The 24,311-nt window shown below is 42.6% G+C and overlaps 1 protein-coding gene across 1 annotated transcript; it reads left to right on the top strand.

The window, feature by feature from the left end:
• The first annotated feature begins 12,132 nt into the window (after positions 1 to 12,132).
• Positions 12,133 to 12,288, top strand: LOC129015046 (mitochondrial import receptor subunit TOM5 homolog). Its single transcript, XM_054452631.1, has one exon. The coding sequence runs from the start codon at positions 12,133 to 12,135 to the stop codon at positions 12,286 to 12,288; it is 156 nt and encodes a 51-aa protein (XP_054308606.1).
• Positions 12,289 to 24,311: the final 12,023 nt, after the last annotated feature.

Below are 24,311 nucleotides of genomic sequence, written 5' to 3'. Positions count from 1 at the left end.
TTGGGAGGCTGAGGCGGGTGGATCACGAGGTTAGGAGATCGAGACCATCCTGGCTAATACGGTGAAATCCCGTATCTACTGAAAACACAAAAAATTAGCCAGGCATGGTGGCGGGCACCTGTAGTCGCAGCTGCTCGGGAGGCTGAGGCAGGGGAATGGCGTGAACCCGGGAGGCGGCGCTTGCAGTGAGCCAAGATTGTGCCACTGCACTCCAGCCTGGGCAACAGAGCGAGACTCCATCTCAAAAAAAAAAAAAAGTTTGAATACCATTGTACTGAAGGAAACATACAGTCAGTTACTTATTTTTTCATTTTCTTTCTTTCTTTCTTTCTCTCTCTCTCTTCTTTCTTTCTTTCTTTTTTTTGAGACAGGGTCTCACCATTTTGCCCAAGCTGGTCTCAAACTCCTGGGCTCAAGCAATCCTCCTGCTTCGGCCTCCCAAAGCATTGAGATTACAGGCGTGAGCCACAGCACCCAGCCAAGTTACCTAACTTTTGTTAACAACTTCATGCAAAGATAATAATTTTCTGAAAAATAATTATTTGGCCGGGCGTGGTGGCTCACGCCTGTAATCCCAGCACTTTGGGAGGCCGAGGTGGGTGGATCACGAGGTCAGGAGATCGAGACCATCCTGGCTAACACAGTGAAACCCCGTCTCTACTAAAAAATACAAAAAAATTAGCCGGGCGTGGTGGAGGGCGCCTGTAGTTCCAGCTACTCAGGAGGCTGAGGCAGGAGAATAGCAGGAACCGGGGAGGCAGAGCTTGCAGTGAGCCGAGATCACGCCACTGCACTCCAGCCTGGGAGACAGAGCAAGACTGCGTCTCAAAAAAAAAAAAAAAAAAGAAAAATAATTATTTAAAATATACCCACTGCCAGCCGGGCATGGTGGCTCACACCTGTAATCCCAGCACTTTGGGAGGCTGAGGCGGACAGATTACTTGAGGTCAAGACCTCAAGGAGTTCAAGACCAGCCTGGCCAACATGGCAAAAACCCCTCTCTACTAAAAATACAAAAATCAGCTGGGCATGGTGGAGCATGCCTGGAGTCTACTCAAGAGGCTGAGGCAGGAGAATCGCTTGAACCCAGGAGGTGGAGGTTGCAGTGAGCTGAGATTGCACCACTGCACTCCAGCCTGGGTGACAGAGCAAGACTTTATCTCAAAAAAAATAAGATAAAATAAGGCCAGGTGTGGTGGTTAATGCCTGTAATCCCAGCACTTTGGGAGGCAGAGGTGGGTGGATCACTTCAGGTCTGGAGTTCGAGACCAGCCTAGCCAACATGGTGAAACCTCATCTGTACCAAAAATATAAAAACATTAGCCGAGTGTGGTGGTACGTGCCTGTAATCCCAGATACTCGGGAGGCTGAGGCAGGAGAATCACTTGAACCTGGGAGGTGGAGGTTTCAGTGAGCCAAGATCGTGCCACTGCCCTCCAGCCTAGGCAACAGAGTGAGACTCTGTCTCAAAATAAATAAATAAATTAATTAATTAAAATACAAATACAAAAATTAGCCAGGCATGGTGGTGTATGCCTATAATCCCAGCTACTTGGGAGGCTGAGGCACGAGAATCACCTGAATTTGGGAGGCAGAGGTTGCAATGAGCCAAGATTCCACCACTGTACTCCAGCCTGGGTGACAAAGTGAGACTCTGTCTCAAAAAATAAATAAATAAAAAACAAATGAAGTATACCCACTGCCACATCAGCATAAAGATTAGTGTTTTGTATCTTTTGCTGGCTGCCTATAAAATCATACAATCATTGTAGAGAGTTTTGAAAATGCAAAAAGTGGGAAAAACTATCCATAACTTAAAAGTTCACAGTTGCATTCACTTTTCTTCTCTTAAACATAAAAATATACATATTTACAAAATTGGGATTATGCCATATATAAGATTTATATCTTACTTTTTACTTATGTATCATGACTATTTTCAGCAGTGCTTTTTAAAAAAATTAGAATGGTGACTATTTAAGATTTCCTGAGTATAAAGTAAAATGATGAGTGAAGGCAGGCAATAAATGTGACATCCAGTTATAAAACATCAGAGTTGGGCTGGATGTGGTGGCTCATACCTGTAATCCTAGCACTTTGGGAGGCCAGGGCAGGAAGATTGCTTGAGCCCAGGCGTTCGAGACCAGCCTAGGCAATGGAGCAAGACCCCATCTCTAAAAATAATTAAAAGGCTAGGTGCGGTGGTTCATGCCTGTAATCCCAGCACTTTGGGAGGCCAAGGCAGGAGGATCGCTTGAGGCCAGGAGTTCAAGGCTGAAGTGAGCTATGATCCTGCCACTGAACTCCAGCTGAGTGACAAAGTGAGATCTTGTCTTTAAAAAGAAAGGGTACCGGGTGCAGTGGCTCATGCTTGCAGTCAGGAGTTTGAGACTAGCCTGGCCAACATGGTGAAACCTCGTCTCTACCAAAAATACAAAAATGAGCCAGGCAGTGTGGTGGTAGGTGCCTGTAATCCTAGCTACTCAGGGGGCTGAGGCAGGAGAATCGCTTGAACTCAGGAGGCAGGGGTTGCAGTGAGCCGAGATCATGCCACTGCACCCCAACCTGGGTGACAGAGCAAGACTTTGTCTCAAAATATAAAAAATAAATTTTTTTAAAAACTAGCCAAACGTGGTGTTACTGCACCTATAGTCCTAGCTACTCAGGAGGCTGAAGCGGGAGGATCACTTGAGCCCAGAAGACTGAAGTTGCAGTGAGCTGTAATCACAGCTCTGCACTCCAGCCTGGGTGACAGAGTGAGAATATCTCCCTAAGAAATAATAATAATAATAATTAATAAATAAAATAAAATATCAGAGTTGAAATAGGCCTTAGACATTATCTTGTTTAAAATTTTTGGTTATAGTTGGACAGACTTAAGCCCAGGAAGCAAAACTGACTCATCAAAGATAATTTGCTTAGGTAAACAAATTTATTGATTGAACTATTATTATGTATCAGAATCTGTGGTAGGGTGACCAGTTGTCCTGGTTTGCCTGGAACTGAGGAGTTCCAAGGGCATGAGATTTTCAGTGCTAAAACTGGAACTGTCAGGGTAATCACTCTATGGTTCTCCCCGTGTACATGTTAATAAATTTGTGTGAGCTGGGCACAGTGGCTTATGCCTGTAATCCCAGCACTTTGGGAGGTCAAGGCAGGTGGATCACTTGAGCTGAGTTCGATACAAGCCTGAGCAACATAGCAAGACCTCCTCTCTACAAAAAAAAAAAAAAAAAGAATAAATGTGTATGCCTTTTTTCCAAAAAACAAAACTAAAAAACAAAAAATAGCCTGGGGTCTGGTGGTATGTGCCCATAATCCCAGCTACTCAGGAGGCTGAGGCAGAAGGACTGCTTGAGCCCATCCCTGGGCAACATAGCAAGACCCCATCTCAAAAAAACAAAACAAAACAAAACAAAACTGGAATAATCCCAAGCAAACCTGGACAGTTGGTTGCTCTATTACTAGGCCCTGGAGACAGAATAACTTACGAGATATGACTTCTGCTCTCAAGTCAGAGAGACATGTGAGCAAATCATTACAATATGATATGTACCAAAAGAGCTCCTGCACGGTAAGTGAGGCAAGATTTCTGAGGTCCTGAAACCTCTAGGACAAGAAGGGAGTTAAGCAGATTAAAGCGAGAGTAGGAATGGGGCCATTTGGAAAGCATCGAGTCTGAAGGATCAGTACAATAAAAGACACAGTAGTAAAAAATAATAGCTAAGAATTTACTGATAATTTAACTATGTGTCAGGCACTATGCTATATATTATCTGCTTTAATCTTTACAACCCCATAAGGTTGGATTTGTCATATGAGTGATGAAGGCACCATTGGAGAGTTTTAAGCAGAAAAGTAATATAATTGTGCACTTTAAAGATAAATGATCACTATGGCAGTATTTAAAGAGCTTTTTAAAAATCCAAAGCACGTACACACTCTTTTGAAATATCTGTAATCCTCCAAACCCAGTTTCATAAAAGAGATTCCAGATTCACAATACAGTTTAAAACCAAATTGTTTAACATCTTAACTCCTCTATTCTTTTTATTTCCTCTGTTCTTCCATTGGCTTTCTACCAATGTACAAACTCTGTAAGGAAGTTATTAGGTTCTATGGCAAGGGCTCCCTCTGTTGGTTGTGTAGCAACAAAACAGCAACCATTTGACATCCAGCAGAAACAACTGCTTTAGGTTTTTACAATAATCCTTTTTTTAAGAAAATCAGAGATCTTGCCTCTAAATTTCAATAATTTGTGAAGTATTCAAATGAATATAAGACCCAGTTATTCGGTCTTTGAAGTTTAAACCAAAGAAAAATTTTCATACTTGCAGTCACCATTTTCATTGGCATCATTCCATGTCTTCATCAAAGAACAATTTACATTCATTAAACTGGACAGCTGTTTGAATTTCATAATAGAATTATCCAGACCTTCATTTCCTATTATGCCCATAGTCATACAAATGAACTTTGTTATCACTTATGAGTAATAATCACTCATTGGGAATGTCATTTCTATACAGCTCCCAGATCGCCTAAGCCCATGACAGATTGGCTCCCAATTCCTCCAAATGAATGCCTGGCAGCGGCTTCAATAAAAGCTCCACCATGCAGGACTAACCCCTTCAGGCTGTAGACAGAATAATTTGCTCATTCAACCAAGATCCACTGCTACTTGCTCCAGACCAATTCTGTTCTTGGGAGACAGTTTGATAACGTAGACACTAAACTCAAGAACCCCCTGGTGTAGTGCAGGAGATATTTAACATCTGAAGCATGGCTCCAACTTGAAGCAGACTATGATAAATGTCATTAACATAGCACAATGTGCCATAAAAGCAGAAGGAAATAGCAAGTATGATTGAGAGACTTCAGGCAGACATCTTGGAGAAGGTACTATCTGGCTTGAACATGACAAAAGATCCATGGTGTCAGGAATGTTTGTTTTGTTCATCACTGTATCCTAAGTTCCTGTAACCTTCATTGGAACATGGTAAGTGCTTAGTAAATAGTTACTGAATGAATGAGTAGATTTTTGAAATCAATAGGAATTTTACTTACAGGAAAAGGCAGAGAAAAAGAATTTCCCTTTTGAAAATGCTTATCCTCAAAACCTAAACAAACCTTTTGTTTGTTTAGCCTGCCAAAACCCTTCCCTTGGCTCTCTAATTTCTTTAGGATGAAATACTGTCCCTGTCTGCCAGGCATGGTGGCTCATGCCTATAATCCCAGCACTTTGGGAGGCCGAGGCAGAAGAATCACTTGGGGCCAGGAGGTCACCAACCTGGGCAACACAGCAAGACCATGTCTCTATATATTTTTATTATTATTATTGACAGAATGTGGTGGCACACACCTCTAGTCCCAGCTACTCAGGCGGCTGAGGTAGAAGGATAGCTTGAGCCTGGGAGTTTGAGGCTACAGTGAGTTGTGATGGAGCCACAGCACTCCGGCCTGGACAACCTGGTCTCAAAAAAACAAAAAAAAAAAAAGAAAAGAAAAGAAAAAGCCCACATATTTTCCCTTTATCTGCCTTTTTCACCATTAGCTTCATCTTCAGGCTAGTAACAGGATGGCTACAGAGGTTTCAAGCATCAAAAAATCCAGAGGAAGAAGAGGAACTTCCTCTTTCTGTAGAATAAGGAAATACTTTCCAGAAGCTCCCCACAACACTTTCCCTTGTCCACTTGGTCATCCCTAAATCAGTCACTAGCAAGGGGGATGATGTTCCCATAAATAGTTTGGCTGATCATCTAAGGTAGAGTGGAAGTTGGTGACCTTTTATGTTAGTTACTGCAGTAAGGTCTTGCTGTAACTCCTCAGCCCCCAGAGTTGGATACCTTATGTCTCTGTGTATCTGCTTTTGTGACCCTGCCCTGAAACTGACTACCATGTTCATACCCTAGACCTTGTCCCTACCAATAAATGTGTCTCTCCATGATTTCAATTTCAAGGATCCCACCCTCTGACTTTCTATATTTCCAGCTCACTTTATTTAATATTAACTCCAACAACCTTTCGATCCCACAGGGACCTATATTCCACTGATGATCTTACCACATTACTTTTCACAATCTTCCATCCCCTATACAAGTTCTTCTATATCCAGCTTAAATATCATGGTCAATCATTATAACCACTCCCTTGCATATCCCCTGGACTCCCTTGCTCTCTTCACTTCATGGTACTCTCTTGGCAAATCTGCAGTCCTGCTTGTATCCAACTCTCTGCTTACTCAGTACCTGGACCAAGACCCGGAGTAGGACTGGAGAAAAATACATATCAATGTTAATTAGTCTTACTCTATGCTTAATGTCTTTACTGCTGAATAGTAAAGCTGCTTAGCAATTACAATGTATTTCTCCAGTCCATTTTATGTTTCATTCTCTGAGATCACCTCCATGAGATCTCCTGTCTCCTAAAACTTTCAATACCTCCTTTTGATTTTTTTGTTTTCTCCTGCAAATGCTATGGTGACTTACCTTCTTTTCAGTGCTTGTTTTCCAGCTGCTTACTTTGCTTATTTTACTGAGAAAACAAAGGCAACTAGAGGGGAATTTCCATATGTTCCCACCACCCCCATCTAACTCCTAGCTACATCAGTGCTCACACCTCTGCTTTCTCTGTTAATGTGGATGCAGTCTGTGATCTAGCAGACTTATTCTTATTATGCAGTAGATTCCATCCCTTCCCATCAACTCAAAGAAATTTCCACCAGCAATTCTTCCATTCTATATTCTGCATCACCAATATTTTTTATTTTATTTTATTTTATTTTTACTAGATCGGGAATAATTTTGCCATCCCCCTTCCACAAGAGACATTTGGCAATGTCTGGAGACTCTTGTTATCACAACCCAGGACAGAGCAGGGCGCACTAGTGGCCTCTAGTGGATAGAATGCTAAGAATCTTTCTAAACATCTTACAATGCAGAGGATGGCCCTTCGTAACAAAGAATTATTCTGCCTAAAATGTCAGTCCCAAATTGAGAAACCCTGTACTAGGCCATTCCTATAAGCACACAAACACACACACACAAGTGCTATTATTTCTCCCATTTTAAAAATCACCCTCCCATGACTCCACATACCCTTCCAATTTCAATCCTATTTCCTGCTCCCCTTTACTGAAAAGTCCTCAAAAGTCTTATCTAACCTCACTGTGTCCACTTCCTTTCCTCTAAGTCTCACTTAGACTTTCCCAATCTGGCTGTGACCCAATATCCCATTGGAATTGCTTTTGTCAAGACCACAAATAGCCTCCATGTTGTTAAGTCGCAGGGTCAATTCTCAGCAGCACATGATTGAATTGATTACTCCCTTTTCCTAGAAGTGTCTCCTTCATTTGACTGCTGGAATCTACCCTCTCCTTGTTTTCTTTCTATTCTTTTTTTTAGGTTCATGCTGATTACTTTTTTTACTTTTTTATTAATACATGATAATTGTACGTATTTGTGTGGTACATGTCATACTTTGATACATGCATACAACGTGTAATGATCAAATCAGGGTATTTAGGATATGCATCACCTCAAATATTTATCATTTATTTTTGTCAAGAACATTTCAAATCTTCTCTTCTAGCTATTTGGAAATATACAGTACATTGGTGTTAACTATATTCACCCTACTGTGCTGCAAACTCTAGAACTTATTCCTTCTATCTAACCATATGTTTGTACCCGTTAACGAATCTCTCTGCATCCTCCTACCCCCACCCAGCCTCTGGTAACTATCATTCCACTTTCCACCTCTGTGAGATCAACATTTTACAGCTCTCACATATGAGTGAGAACATGCAATATTTGTCTTTCTGTGCCTGGCTTTTTTCACTTAATCTAATTTGAATAATTCCCCCTCAGTCTCCCTTTCTGGTTGCCCATATACTGACCTCTAAATGTTGGAGTTCCTGAAGCTCATTCCTTGCACTTTTCTTTTGTATGTACTTGCTCCCTGGGTGGCCTCATTCAGTCCTGTGACTTCAAATATCATCTACGTACTGATAAATCCCACATTTTTATCTCTAGCCTGGATCTCTCCCCTGAACTACAACTCATGTGTCCAACTGCCTACTTAGCAGCTCCACCTGAATATTTAAAATGCATATAAAGCTTAGCATGTCCAAACTGAGCTTCAGATCTTTCCCTTAAATCCTGCTTCTTCCTCAATCTCATTCTTCAAAGTAAACAATTCCAGTCTTTCATTTCCTATGGTTAAACCTTGGTATAACCTTTGACTTTACTCTTTCACACCTGAATTTGACCTGTCAGCAAAATCTTACTAAGCTCTACCTTTAAAATATGGTACAGCGGCATACCTCAAAGATATTGTGGGTTCAGTTCCAGACCATCACAATAAAGTGAATATAGCAATAAAGTGAGTCACACAAATTTTTTGGTTTCCCAGTACATAGAAAACTTATGTTTATACTATGGTCTATTAAGTGCACAATAGCATTCTGTCTTTAAAAATGTACTTATTGGCCAGGCACAGTGGCTCACACCTGTAATCCCAGCACTTTGGGAGGGTGAGGCAGGTGGATCACTTGAGGTCAGGAGTTCGAGACCAGCCTGGCCAACATGGTGAAACCTCGTCTATACTAAAAATATAAAAATGAGCCAGGTGCGGGGGCAGGTGCCTGTAATCCCCACTACTTGGGAGGCTGAGGCAGGGGAATCATTTGAACCCGGGAGGCAGTGGTTACAGTGAGCTGAGATCACGCCACTGCACTCCAGCCTGGGCAACAAAAGCAAAACTCCATCTCGAAAAGAAAAAAAAAAGAAAAGAAAAAAAATGTACTTATCTTAATTTTAAAATACTTTCTTTTTGTTGTTGTTGTTGTTGTTGTTGTTGTTGTTGTTGAGACAGGGTCTAGCTCTGTCACCCAGACTGGAGTGCAGTGGTGTGATCTTGGCTCACTGCAGCCTCCACCTTCTGGACTCAAGTGATCCTCCCAACTCAGCCTCCCAAGTAGCTGGGATCACAGGTGTGCACCACCACACCAGGCTAATTTTTGTATTTTTTGTAGAGCTTTTTTTTTTTTTGAGACAGAGTCTCACTCTGTTGCCCAGGCTGAAGTGCAGCAGCATGATCTCAGCTCACTGCAACCTCCACCTCCTAGGTTCAAGTGATTCTCCTGCCTCAGCCTCCTGAGTAGCTGGGATTACAGGCACGTGCCACCACATCTGGCTAATGTTTGCATTTTTAGTAGAGACAGTGTTTTGCCATGTTGGCCAGGCTGGTCTTAAATTCCTGACCTCAAGTGATCCGCCCGCCTCAGCCTCCCAAAGTGCTGGGATTACAGGCGTGAGCCACCGCTCGCAGCCTGAGATGGGGTTTTGCCATGTTGCCCAGGCTGGTCTCAAACTCCTGAGCTCAAGCGATCTGCCCACCTCAGCCTCTCAAAGTGCTTACAGGTGTGAGCCACTGCATCTGGCCCCAAAATACTTTATTCCTAAAAAAACATGCTAACAATCATCTGAGCCTTCAGCAAGTCATAATCTTTATGCTGGTGGAGGCTCCATGTTGATGGCTGCTGACTGATCAGGGTGGTATTTGCTAAAGGGTGGGGTGGCTGTGACCATTTCTTTTCTTTTCTTTTTTTTTTTTTTTCTGAGACCGAGTCTCCCTCTTGTTGCCCAGGCTGGAGTGCAATGACACGATCTTGTCTCACTGCAACCTCCACCTCCTGGGTTCAAGCGATTCTCCTGCCTCAGCTTCCCAAGTAGCTGAGATTACAGGCATGCCCCACCATGCCCAGCTAATTTTTGTATTTTTAGTAGAGATGGGGTTTCAACATGTTGGCCAGGCTGGTCTTGAACTCCTGACCTCAAGTAATCCACCTGCCTCAGCCTCCCAAAATGCTAGGATTATAGGCGTGAGCCACTGTGCCCGGCTTTTTTTTTTTTTTTTTGGTGACAGAGTCTCACTCTGTCACCCAGGCTGGAGTGCAGTGGTACTATCTTGGCTCGCTGCAACCACTGCCTCCTGGGTTCAAGCAATTCTCCTGCCTCAGCCTCCCAAGTAGCTGGGATTACAGGCGTGTGCCACCATGCCAGCTGTGACCATTTCTTAAACTAAGACAACGTAGCATTTGCCACATGAATTGACACTTCCTTTCATGAAAGATTTATCTGTAGTATGCAGTACTATTTGATAGCATTTTACCCATAGTAGAATATCTTCCAAAATTGGACTCAGTCCTCTCAAACCCTGCTGCTGCTTTATCAACTAAGTTTATGTCATATTCTAAATCCTTTGTTGTCATTTCTAGCATTCTACATTTCACAGTATCTTCATCAGGAGTAGATTCCATCTCAAGAAACCACTTTCTGGCTAGGCACGATGGCACACACCTGTAATCCCAGAACTTTGGTTGGCCAGAGTGAGAGAATCACTTGAGCTTGGGCATTCTAAACCAGCCTGGGCAACATAGTGAGACCCCCATCTCCTCACAAAAATTCTTTTTAATTAGGTGAGCAGGGTGGTGCACATGTGTAGTACTAGTTACTTGGAAGGTTGAACCAGGAGGATGGCTTGAGCCTAGGAGGTCAAGGTTGCAGTGAGCCATGATTGCCAGCCTGGGCAACACAGCAAGACTCTGTCTCTATTAAAAAAAAAAAAAAAAAAAAACGCTGTGCATGGTGGCTCACACTTGTAATCCCAGCACTTTGGGAGTCAAGCCAGGAGGATCACTTGAGGTCAGGAATCTGAGACCAGCCTGGTCAGCATGGTGAAACCCTGTCTCCACTAAAAATACAAAAATTAACCAGTCATGGTGGTGGACACCTGTAATCCCAGCTACTTGGGAGGCTGAGGCAGGAGAATCGCTTGAGTTTGGGAGGTTAAGGTTGCAGTGAGCAGAGATCACATCACTGCACTCAAGCCTGGGTGACAGAGCGAGACTCCACCTCAAAAAAAAAAAGAGAAAAAAAAAAGAAAAGAAGAAGAAATCACTTATTTGCTCATCCATAAGAAGCAACTCTGCATCCATTTAAGTTTTATCATGAGATTGAAGCAATTCAGTCACATCTTCAGGTTCCATTTCTAATTCTAGTTCCCTTGCTACTTCCATCACATCTGCAGTAACTTCCTCTAGTGAAGTCTTCAACCCCTCTGAAAGTCATCCATGAGTTATAGAGTCAATTTCTTCCAAACTCCTGTAAATGTTGGTTTTTGGCTTCCTCCCATGAACCACAAATATTCTTAATGGCATCTAGAATGGTGAATCCTTTCCAGAAGGTTTTCAATATACTTTGCCCAAATCCATCAGCAGAATCACTATCTATGGCAGCTATAGCCTTATGAAATGTAATTTTAAATAATAAGACTTGCAGGTTTAAATTACTCCTCGATCTGTGGGCTGCAGAAAGGATGTTGTAGTAGCAGGCATGAAAACAACATTCATCTCCTTATACATCTCCATTAGAGCTCTTGGGTGACTAAATGCATTGTGAATGAGTATGAGCAGTAATCTTTGTAATCTTTTTTCTTTCTTTTTTTTTTTTTTTTTTTAGCAATAACCTTTTGAAATCAACTTTTTTTCTAATCAATAGGTCTCAACAGTGGACTAAAAAATTCAATAGGGGCCAGGAACAACAGCTCACACCTCTAATCCCAGCATTTAGGAGGTAGAGTCAGGAGTATCTCTTGAGGCCAGGAGTTTGAGGATCAGCCTGGGCAACATAGCAAGACCCTGTCTCTACAAAAAATTTAAAAAATTAAAAAATTGGCTGGGTGTGGTGGCTCATGCCTGTAATCCCAGCATTTTGGGAGGCCAAGGGAGGCGGATCACCTAAGGTCAGGAGTTCAAGACCAGTCTGGCCAACACGGTGAAACCCTGTCTCTACTAAAAAAAAAAAAAAAAAAAAAAAAAAAAAAAATACAAAAATTAGCCAGGCATGGTGGTGGACAACTGTAATCCCAGCTCAGGAGGCTGAGGCAGGAGAAGCGCTTGAACCTGGGAGGTGGAAGTTGCAGTGAGCCGAGATTGCGCCATTGCACTCCAGCCTGGGTTACAGAGCAAGACTCCGTCTCAAAAAAAAAAAAAAAATTGAGTTCCAGGTGCAAGGCAGCCACTGAGGAGAGCAGAGTGCAGCAGCTGAAGGCTGGTGAGTCAGAGCCATGATGTTCTGGATTGAGGGCCTCACACCGAAGCTGGACCTGGAGGAGATGAAACAGAAGACATGCAAAGATGTGATCTCCTCCATACGGAACTTCCTCAGCTACGTGGCCCTACTGCAAGTCACTCCTTTTATCTTAAAGAAATTGGACAGCATATGAAGTTTGGGCATCATGTGTGAATGCATAATATGAAGAACCTGGCTACAGTTTCTACTCCTCTCTGCAAGTGAAAAGGCCCAGAAAGGTGTAAGAGACCCTTTGAATGGACATAAAAATTCTGCTTGTTAAGAACAAGTTTGGCTCTGGTAACTGACCTTCATAGCTAAAATATAAAACTATTAGGAAGTATAAAAAATAAAATAATTAGCTGGGTGTGGTGGCACATACCTGTGGTTCCAGCTACTCGGGAGACTGAGGTGGAAGGATCACTTGGCCCAAGAGATCAAGGCTGCAGTGGGCTGTGATTGTGCAACTACACTCCAGCCTGAATCACAGAGCAAGACCGCCTCAAAAAATATATACAGGCCAGGCATGGCGGCTCACGCCTGTAATCCCAGCAGTTTGGGAGGCCAAGGCGGGGAGATCACTTCAGATCAGGAGTTCAAGACCAGCCTGGCCAACATGGTGAAACCTCGTCTCTACTAAAAATGCAAAAATTAGCCAGGCATGGTGGCACACGCTTGTAATCCCAGCTACTCAGGAGGCTGAGACAGGAGAATTGCTTGAACCCAGGAGCCGAGATCGTACCACTGTACCCCAGCCTGGGCAACAGAGCAAAGCTCCGTCTCAAAAAAAAAAAAGAAAAAAGAAAAAAAAAAAAATATATATATATATATATAAAAAACCATACTGTAAAAAAGAGGTGTGCTATCATCCAGAGTTTGTTGTTTCATTTCTAGAGCATAAGCAGAGTAGAGTTAGCATAATTCTCAAAGACCTTAGGATTTTTCAGAAAGATCGATGAGGAACTGGCTTCAACTTAAAGTCACCAGCTGCATTAGCACCTAGCAAGAGAGTCAGCCACTCCCTTGAAGCTGTGAAGCCAGGCATTGACTTCTGTGTAGCTATAAAAGTTCTAGACGGCATCTTCTTCCAATGGAAGGTTGTTTCATCTATACTGAAAATCTGTTGTTTTGCCTTCAGATCAATGATGTCAAAAAAAAAAAAAAGAAAAGAAAAGAAAAGAAAAGAAAATGTATTGTTTAGTGTACTCACCTTCATCAACTATCTCAGCCAGATCTTCGGATAACTTGCTGCAGCTTCTACATCAGCATTTGCTGCTTCACCTTGTACTTTTATGTCATGGATATGGTTTCTTTTCTTAAACCTCATGGACCAACCTCTTCTAGCTTAAAACTTGTCTCCTGAAGCTTCCTCATCTCCCTTAGCCTTCATAGAATTGCTCTGGATTAGGCTTCAGTTTAAAGGCATATTGTAGCTGGTTTGATCTTCTATCCAGATCACTCTTACTTTCTCCATATCAGCAGTAAGGCAGTTTTGCTTTCTTATTATTCATATGTTCACTGGAGTAGCATTTTATTTATGTATTTATTTATTTATTTGAGACAGTCTCAAATAAATAACAATAAATGTTGCCCAGGCTGGTCTCAAAATCCTGGGCTCAAGCGACCCTCTGGCCTGTCTCCCAAGCAGCTGGGATTACACATGTGCATCATGCCCATCAACATCTTTTTTTTTTTTTTTTTGAGACGGAGTTTCATTCTTGCTGCCTAGGCTGGAGTGCAATGTCACGATCTCGGCTCACTGCAACCTCCGCCTCCAGGTTCAAGCGATTCTCCTGCCTCAGCCTCCCTAGTAGCTGGGATCACAGGCACCCACCACCACACCCAGCTAATTTTTTATATTTTTAGTAGAGATGGGGTTTCACTATGTTGGCCAGGCTGGTCTCAAACTCCTAACCTCAGGTGATCCGCCTGCCTCGGCCTCCCACAGTGCTGGGATTACAGGCGTGAGCCAGCGCACCTGGCCAACACTTTTAATTTCCTTCAATAACTTTTCCTTTGCATTCACAACTTTGCAAACTGGCACAAGAGGCCTAGTTTTCAGCCTATCTCTGCTTTTGACATGGCTTCCTCACTAAACAATAATTTCTAGCTTTCGATTTATAGTGAGAAATGGCCAGGCACAGTGGCTCACTCCTGTAATCCCGGTGCTTTGGGAGACAAGGCAAGAGGATCATTTGAGGCAAGAAGTTCAAGACCAGCTGGGGCAAAATAGCAAGACCCCCCATCTCTACAAAACATTAAATAGGCTGGGCACAGTGGCTCGTGCTTGTAGTCCCAGCACTTTGCGAGGCCAAAACAGGAGGATCGGTTGAGCTCAGGAGTTCAAGACCAGCCTGGGCAATACAGTGAGACCTCATCTCCAAAATAAATAAATAAATAAATATGGCCAGGAGCAGTGGCTCATGCCTGTAATCCCAGCACTTTGGGAGGCTGAGGCGTGTGGATCACCCGAGATCAGGAGTTCCGAGACCAGCCCGGCCAACATGGTGAAACCCCGTCTCTACTAAAGATACAAAAAACTAGCCGGGTGCGATGGCAGGTGCCTGTAATCCCAGCTACTTGGGAGGCTGAGGCAAGAGAATTGCTTGAACCCAGGAGGTGGAGGTTGCAGTGAGCCGAGATTATGCCATTGCACTTCAGCCTGGGTGACAGAGCAAGACTCTGTCTCAAAAATAAATAAATAAATGAATAAATAAATATCAAAAATTTAAAAATAAGTAATAAAAACAAAGTGAGAAATATGTGACTCTTCTTTCCACTTGAACACTTAGACACCATTGTAGGGTTATTAATTGGCCTAATTTCAATATTGTCATGTCTCAGGGAATAGGTAGGCCTGAGGAGAGAGAGACACAGGGGAATGCTGGTTGGTGGAGCAGTCAGAACACATACAACATTTACTGATTATGTCCACCATTTTATATGGGCACAGCTTGTAGCACTCCCAAAACAATTTCAATAGTAGCATCAAAGATCACTGATCACAGATCACCATAACAGATAATAATAAGGACAAAGTTGTATTAGTTTTTTTGTATGTTTGGTTTTCTTTTCTTTTTTTTAATAAATTGATATGGAGGTGTTAATATGTTGCACAGGCTGGTTTCAAACTCCTGAGCTCAGGTAGTCCGCCCACCTTGGCCTACCAAAGTGCTGGGACTATAGGCATGAGCCACCGCACTCAGCTATGTTTGGTTTTCTTTAGAGACAGAGTCTCGCTATGTCACCCAGGCAGGGGTGCAGTGGCGTAATCATAGTGTTACTGCAGCCTCAAACTCCTGGACTCAAGCAATCCTCCAGCTTCAGCCTCTGAGCAACTGGAACTACAGGTGCATGCCACCACAACCAGCTAAGACATAGTTTTAAATATTGTGAGAATTACTAAAATGTGACACAAAGACATGAAGTGAGCACATGCTACTGGAAAAATGGCACCAATAGACTTGCTGGATGAAGGGTTACCACAAACCTTCAATTTGTGGGAAAAAAAAAAAAAACACAATATCTACAAAGCACAATAAAAACAAGGTATGCGGCCGGGCATGGTGGTTCACGCCTGTAATCTCAGCACTTTGGGAGGCCAAGGCAGGTGGATCACGAGGTCAGGAGTTCAAGACCAGCCTGGCCAACATGGTGAAACCCCGTCTCTACTAAAAATACAAAAATTAGCCAGGCATGGTGGTACATGCCTGTCATCCCAGCTACTTGGGAGGTTGAGGCAGGAGAATTGCTTGAACCGGGGAGGTGGAGGTTGGGATGCACCTAGATCGCACCACTGCACTGCGGCCTGGGCAACAGAGTGAGACTCCATCTCAAAAAAACAAAAACAAACAAAAAAAAAACAAGGTATGCTTGTATCTGTAATCAGACCACTTACTACCTTTACTGATACCACCCTGAACCCAGCCGCCATCATCTCTGTTCTGAACCATTGCAATAGCTTCCTAACTGATGTCCCTACTTCCTTGCTTTTTTCCTCCTTCGGTCTATTATCAACACAAAAAACACAATGAAAATGTGATATCATAAAGTAGACTATAAGACTTCTTGGTTCAAAACCTTCCAATGGCTACCCATCTCTTTCAGAAGAAAAGTCAAAATTCCATTTTTTTTTTTTTTTTGAGATGGAGTCTCACTGTGTCACCCAGGCTGGAGTGCAATGGTGCGATCTCAGCTCACTGCAACCTCTGCCTCCCAGGCTCAGGCAATTCTCCTCCCTCAGCTTCCCAAGTAGCTAGGATTACAGGTGCAAACTACCACGCCCAGGTAATTTTTGTATTTTTAGTAGGGACGGGGTTTCACCATGTTGGCCAGGCTAGTCTAGAACTCTTGACCTCTAGTGATCCACCCACCTAGGCCTCCCAAAGTGCTGGGATTATAGGCGTGAGCCACCGCGCCCGGCCTCAAAATTATTATAATATTTACTCTGCCACAGTTAATCTAGCCTCCTTGCTGTTTCCAAATTACACTAAGCATACTCCAGCCACAGGGTCTTTGCACTCGTTCTTCCCTATAACTGGAATGCTTTCCTCTGTGAAAATACAAGGTCTTTGCTTAAATATAAACTTTCAGAGGGGCCTTCCTGGACTTCTCTAACTCGTTGATACTTCCTATCCTCCTTTCTTGCTTTATTTTTTTTTCTGGCCCTTCTCACCATCTAATATAATATATATGTTCTTTCTATATGGGTTTCTATATGGGTTCTTTCTATATGGGTTATCTGCCTGTTTCTTCCTAACAGAAGCTAAGCTCCATGAAGGCATGTTGGTTCTGTTCACTGATGTATCCATGATGCCTAGATGTATCCATGATGCCTAGAACAATGCCTCACACATAGTAGTTTTCCATATGTATTTATAGAAAGAATGCGTCAGCCTCAATGACCGCTACAGGGAGGGACTATGTCTGACTCTTCTCTGAATCCCTAGTGCCCACCTGAGAGCTGGCACAGGATAGGAACTAGTAGAATAAATGAATTGTTATTGTTGTTTTAAGGAGTTGTGCCTGTTTTATCCTTCAGTGCTTTCTTGATTCTCATGGGGTAACAATTTCTACTCTTTCCTCACCTCCCAAATATTTCTGTGGAGAGACAGAGATCTTCCTGGGCCACTCTCTCTAAGTCACTTGACACCTGGGATCTCACTGAATCTCTCCCCTTTTCCCATACTTTTGGACTGAGACCATGTATCCCAGCTATGCCCTGGACATGTATATCACCATTACTCCTGCTGGCCCCATTTCTAGAACACCTATGCTTTCTACCTAATTTTAGGTGTCTGGTTTCTCCTTCAGGGTAGAAATGATATTTGACTTCTCTGTGTCCCTAGGACTAGCCATAGGGCCCAGCACATATCAAGCACTCTATAAATGGTTCTTGGACTAAACCTTTGCCTATTTCCACCTGTTTCCTGTCATTTCATAGTTCTCATTCTCTCCATAAGTCCACTGTAGCCACCCAAATACCTTAGTAAATGTATTAGTATACATGTCTCTGTGGTGTTGTAATTAAGAGCACAGGCTTTGGAATCCAATAGGCTTAATCTTGGCTCTGTTACTTACTGGATATGACTTTGAGCAAGATATTTTACTTCTCTGAGCCTCTCTTTCTTCATTGGTAAAATGAAAATAATAATGCCACAAGAGGTTACAGTGAAGATTAAACTCAATAGTATATACAAAGCCCTAGCACTCTAGCACATAATAGCTACATGAATGACAACAGTGGTATCCACTAGTCAACAACAATAAAACTATGAGTATTTTGAGGGTCGGGGACTGTATCTCTAGCATCTGGAGAATATAGACTTTGTCAGGGAAGGAAATGATTAGAGACGGGGCTGGTGAAGTCAGTTGGAGCCACATTATGAAGGGTTAAGCAGTTTAGCCTTTACTCTTTAGATAATGAAGACTAATGAAAGAGTTATGGTAACACCTAAAGCCAAGAGCAAGTCAAAGACGATATTTTTGAGTACCAAATGAGAAAGGCCAGGAGAGCTGCCTGGGGCCATGTTAGCAATTCATTGAACCTTATGGTAACTGACATCAGTTATGAACTCAGGCTATAGTTGCATGATGTCAGCCTTTCAGATGAAAATGAAAACTTCAGTCAAACATCTGGTTGTTTAGTCTACCCAACATCAAAGACCTGGCTGTTCTGAAACTTTCAGATGTTTGACTGAATGGTTTAGTGTCCATCTTCATCTTAGGGGCCTGGTAGGCATAATCACTATGATTTTTGTCAGCTTTGGGCTTGAGGGTTTTTTTAAAAATCTTTTAATTATGGAAACATTTCTATAACAACATAAAAGGATTTTTTTTTTTAAAAAGAAAAACAGTGGAGGTGGGGATTAGGGTGGGATGATCGCTTGAGGACAGGAGTTCAAGCCCAGCCTGGATAACATAGAGAGGCCCTGTCTTTACTAAAAATAAAAAAGTTGGCTGGGCATGGTGGCACGCACCTGTAGTCTCAGCTACTCAGGAGGTTGAGACAAAAGAATCCCTTGAGCCTAGGAGTTTGAAGTTACAGTGAGCTATGATCGCACCACTGCATTCTAGCCTGGGTGACAGAGCAAGACCCTGTTTCTAAAAAAAAAAAAAAGAAAAGAAACAACAAAAAATAAAACCTCCCTAATTCTACCTTATTAAAACAACTGGCTTTATTTTTGCATGTTCCCTTAATAGATATATAAAGTTTACATTGCTTATCCACAGGAACATATGTTCGTGCCCTTTTCATTGCACTTATTGTTATGTTTGATTTAAATGTAGTTCATATTTTTTGTATATTTTTTATAGAGATAAGGTCTTACTATGTTGCCCTGGCTGGTCTAGAACTCCTGGGCTCAAGCCATCCTCCTGCCTTGGCCTCCCAAAGTGCTAGGATTACAGGCATGAGGCACTGTACCTGGCCTCATATTTTAAAATAATTACTATATAATATTATCAACTGGATATGCTAGAATCTACTCAATTTGAACATTCTGGAGTTGATGTAAATTTTTGTGCCTCTTGGCCGGGCACGGTGGCTCACGCCTGTAATCCCAGCACTTTGCGAGGCCGAGGTGGGTGGATCATGAGGTCAGGAGATCGAGACCATCCTGGCTAACACGGTGAAACCCTGTCTCTACTAAAAATACAAAAAAATTAGCCAGGCATGGTGGCGGGCGCCTGTAGTCCCAGCTACTCGGGAGGCTGAGGCAGGAGAATAGTGTGAACCCAGGAGGCGGAGCTTGCAGTGAGCCGAGATTGCGCCACTGCACTCCAGCCTGGGCAACAGAGCGAGACTCTGTCTGAAGAAAAAAATTTTTTTGTGCCTCTAATTTTTCATTAAGATAAACAACCAGCTGGGCAAAGTTGTTCACACCTGTAATCCCAGCACTTTGGGAGGCCAACGCAGGCGGATCACGAGGTCAGGAGTTCGAGACCAGCCTGGCCAACACAGTGAAACCCCATCTCTACTAGAAATACAAAAATTAGCTGGGCGTGGTGGTGGGCGCCTGTAATCCCTGCTACTCGGGAGGCTGAGGCAGGAGGATCATTTGAACACAGGAGGTGGAGGTTGCAGTAAGCCGAGATTGCACCATTGCACTCCAGCCTGGGTGACAGGGTGAGACTAGTTTCACATAAATAAATACATACATACATACAAACAACCGTGTTTGTTTATAATAATTTCATAGAGGCCGGGCGCAGTGGCTCACACCTGTAATCCCAGCACTTTGGGAGGCTGAGGCAGGTGGATAACCTGAGGTCAGGAGTTCAAGACCAGCCTGGGCGACATCGTGAAACCCCGTCTCTACTAAAAATATAAAAAATTTATCTGGGCATGGTGGTGCGCACCTGTAATCCCCAATACTCCAGAGGCTGAGGCAGGAGACTCACCTAAATCCGGGAGGCCAAGGTTGCAGTGAGCAGATATCGTGCCATTGCACTCCAGCTTGGGTGACAAGAGCAAAATTCTGTCTCAAAAAATAATAATGATAATAATAAAATAAAAGTCACAGCATTTTTATGACTTAATACAGATGTCTTAGTTCATTTTGTGCTGCTACAGCAGAATACTTGAGACTAGGCAATTTATAAAGTACAAAGATTTATTTCTTATAATTCTGGAGGCTAGGAAGTCCAAGACCGAGGGTTCAGCATCTGAAGAGGGCCTTTGTGTTGCATTATCTTTTGGCAGAAGATGGAAGGGCAAGAGAGGATGAGAGAGAGCAAGAGAGCAAACTTGCAACCTCAAACCCTGTTATAATTGGCATTAATCCACTCATGAGGTTGGAGCCCTCATGACCTAAATACCTCCCATTAGACACCACCTCCCAACACTTGCATTGGGGATTAAGTTTCCAAAACATGCTTTTGGGGAGACATATTAAAACCATAGCAATAGGCTGGGCACAGTGGCTCATGCCTGTAATCCCAGCACTTTGGGAGGCTGAGGCGGGTGGATCACCTGAGGTCAGGAGTTCGAGACTAGCCTGGCCAACATGGTGAAACCCCGTCTCTATTAAAAATATAAAAAGTAGCTGGGTGTGGTGGCGGGCACCTGTAATCCCAGCTATTTGGGAGGCTGAGGCAGGAGAACCGCTTGAACTCAGGAGGTAGAGGTTGCAGTGGGCCAAGATCACACCATTGCACTCCAGCCCTGGGTGACAGAGCGAGACTCTGTCACACACACAAAAAAAAAGAACAAAAAACATAGCAACAGATTTCCATATTGCAAAGGGATTATACTACTTTAGACTGATATCAACAACATATGAGTTCCCACAACAGATATCCCACATAAGATTTCACCACAATCTTATCACCATTGATGTTATCATTTCAATGTTTTAATTTCTGGTCAATTGGGCTAGTTCTAACATAACACATGTAACCATATACTTATCCCTTCTCCTCTCCCAAAACATTAATACAAGGAGAACAAATGATTGGGTTTTGTTTTGTTTTGTTTTTGTTTTTTTTAGACAGGGTCGCACTCTGTCGCCTACACTGGAGTACAGTGGCATGATCTCAGTTCACTGCAACCTCCATCTCCTGGGTTCAAGTGATTCTCCCACCTTAGCCTCCTGAGTAGCTGGGACTACAGGCATGCACCACCATGCCTGGCTAATTTTTTTTTTTTTTTTTTGGTATTTTTTGGCAGAGACAGGGTTTTTCCATGTTGGCAGGCTGGTCTCAAACTCCTGACCTCAAGTGATCCACCTACCTCAGCCTCCCAAGGTCCTGGGATTACAGGCCACCACACCCGGCCCCAGTGAGACCAAATGATTGTTTAAAGGTATAAACTCAGCTGGGCATGGTGGCTCACAACTGTAATCCCAGCACTTTGGGAGGCTGAAGCAGGAGCCTCACTCAAGGCCAGGAGTTCGAGACCAGGCTGAGCAACATAGCAAGACCCCATTTAAAAAGACAGAAACTGGCTGGGCATGGTGGCTCATGCCTGTAATCCCAGCCCTTTCAGAGTCCGAGGTGGGAGGATCATTTGAGGTCAGGAGTTTAAGATCAGCCTGGCCAACATAGTGAAACGCCATCTCTACTAAAAAAAAAAAAAATAACAAAAATTACCCCAGTGTGGTGGCAGGAGCCTGCAATCCCAGCTATTCAGGAGGATGAGGCAGGAGAATGGCTTGAACCCGGGAGGTGGAAGTTGTAGTGAGTTAAGATGGCACCACTGCACTCCAGCCTGGGCAACAGAGCAAGATCCTGTCTCAAAAAAAAAAAAGAAAGAAAGAAAAGGAAAGGAAAGAAAAAAGAACACTAGGAGATAAAGAAAGTATGCTCCAGCTCTAGGGGAAAAATAATAGTATCATACAAGGGATAGAGAGATAATTTGAATGATATTAAATGTCTTAACAACAAACACTAGGAATATAAAGTAGCAATGCCTTAAACATCCTGTGTAAAACTTTTCTTCAACTTAGAATTCTATATCTGGAAAACTACCAATCGAGTGTGAAATGAAAATTAAGACATACTGAGACTTGCAAAGTCTCCAAAAAATTGCTTTGCGTAACTTTGTTTTGGGAAGCTACTACAGGATGTGTGCCACCAAAATGAGAGAGTAAACCCAGGCCAGGCCCAGTGGCTCACACATGTAATCCTGGCACTTTGGGAATTCAAAGCGGGAGGATCACTCGAACCCAGGAGTTCGAGACCAGCCCGAGCAACATACGGAGACCCCATCTCTACAAAAAAAAAAAAAATTAGCTGGTTATGGTGGCATGTGCCAGTAGTTCCAGTTATTCAGGAGGCTAAGGCAGGAGGATCCCTTCAGTCCAAGAGTTGAAGGTGTCAGTGAGCTATGATTGTACCACTGCACTCCAACCTGGGCAACAGAGCGAGACCCTGTCTCAAAAAAAAAGGAAAAAGAAAAACAGAGAGTAAACCCAAAAAAGAGAAAGATCTAAGATTCTTAAAAGAGGAAATATATTTTTCATGGAGATATAAACTAGAAAAAAGAAAAAATAATAATAAAAATATAAAAAAAGGAAATACACAACAGAGTCAAAGAGAATCCTCACGATGGTGATAAAGGATAATCCTAGAATGACAGCTGTTCAGCATGCATCAAGATTGGACTAGGAGAGTAGAGGGCTTTGGGAGCTATATGTTCAGGAAAATAAATGGAATAGATAAATTATCTGATATATTTAATCATGTAGAAAATAGTGACATAGAGAATTGAGCAAATTGGCAGAGCGTGGTGGCTCACACCTGTAATCCCAGCACTTTGGGAGTCCGAGACAGTGGATTGCCTGAGGTCAGGAGTTCGAGGCCAGCCTGGCTAACGTGGTGAAACCCCATTTCTACTAAAAAGACAAAAATTAGTCAGGGATGGTACTGTGCGCCTGTAATCCCAGCTACTTGGGAGGCTGATGCCGGAGAATTGCTTGAACCCAGGAGGTGGAGGTGGCAGTGGGCTGAGATTGTGCCTCTGCATTCCTGCCTGGGCAAGAGTGAGACTCTGTCAAAAAAAAAAAAAAAAAAAAAGAGCGAGAGAGAGAAAATTTAGCAAATAAAAAAAATTAATATCTCCAGCAAGAAAGATGTATACGAAGAAATGTAAGTATGGTATATCATTTAGCTTAGCAGTAAACAACATTCATAATAATTCAGTAAATTTTGATTTAGTGAAAAAATATATTTTAACTAGATTAGGGGAAAAATAGAGATCTAGAATGATCAAAGAGGGCTAAATCCTCATCTTTCATAGCAGAAATTCAAAAGATAATGTCTAAAATTGATAGGTCAAAAAAAGTAAGTATACAAGCAAATTGTCTGTTTAATGGAAGTAAACACCAGAATGGCTAAAAAAGTTTGGGGAGGGGGTTTGAGGTTAAAGATGAGCAAGGATAGGGAATCACATTTTTTAATCATAAGCCTTATGGTATTATCTGACTTTTTAAACAATGTGAGTATATTACTTTGATTGATTTTTAAACTTTATTCTTTTTTTTACTTTTTTTGAGACGGAGTCTCACTTTGTCACAAAGGCTGCAGGGCAGTGGTGCAATCTCCATTCACTGCAAGCTCTGCCTCCCGGGTTCAAGCAATTCTCCTGCCTCAGCCTCCCGAGTAGCTGGGATTACAGGTGCCCACCACCATGCCCAGCTAATTTTTGTATTTTTAGTAGAGATGGGGTTTCACCAGATTAGCCAGGCTGGTCTTGAACTCCTGACCTCAGGTGATCCACCCGCCTCGGCCTCCCAAAATGCTAGGATAACAGGCATGAGCCACTGTATCCGGCAACTTTTAAACTTTAAAAATAAATTTTAATTGTTATATCATTTTCATTTGAATTTGCTTAACTGAAGATTTTTACCATGTGTTTACATACTGACTGTAAATTACTTAACAAACATTTATGTATCTATTAGTTGTTTTGCCCAGCATGGGAGATAATTAAATGAGCAAAAGTAAATCTTTACCCTTAAATAATTCACAGTACAGGTGGGAGAGAGTGAGTAATCAAATAATTATTAAACAGGTGACAAGCACTGTAATAGAGAAATATGTAGGGCACTATAGGAGCAGAAAGGAAGACTTATCTGGCTTTACCTTGGGATAGGTGGATCTGAGCTACATCTTAGAGGAGGACAAGCTTAGCTTAGCTCTCTAAGCTCTTAGGGAGAGCTTCCTAGGCAAATGGAC

This window comes from Pongo pygmaeus, chromosome 1, assembly GCF_028885625.2.
Source record: "Pongo pygmaeus isolate AG05252 chromosome 1, NHGRI_mPonPyg2-v2.0_pri, whole genome shotgun sequence".
In the NCBI taxonomy this organism is placed as follows: domain Eukaryota; kingdom Metazoa; phylum Chordata; class Mammalia; order Primates; family Hominidae; genus Pongo; species Pongo pygmaeus.
Note: the sequence above shows the minus strand (reverse complement) of the source record. Positions and strands in the feature narration are given on the sequence as shown.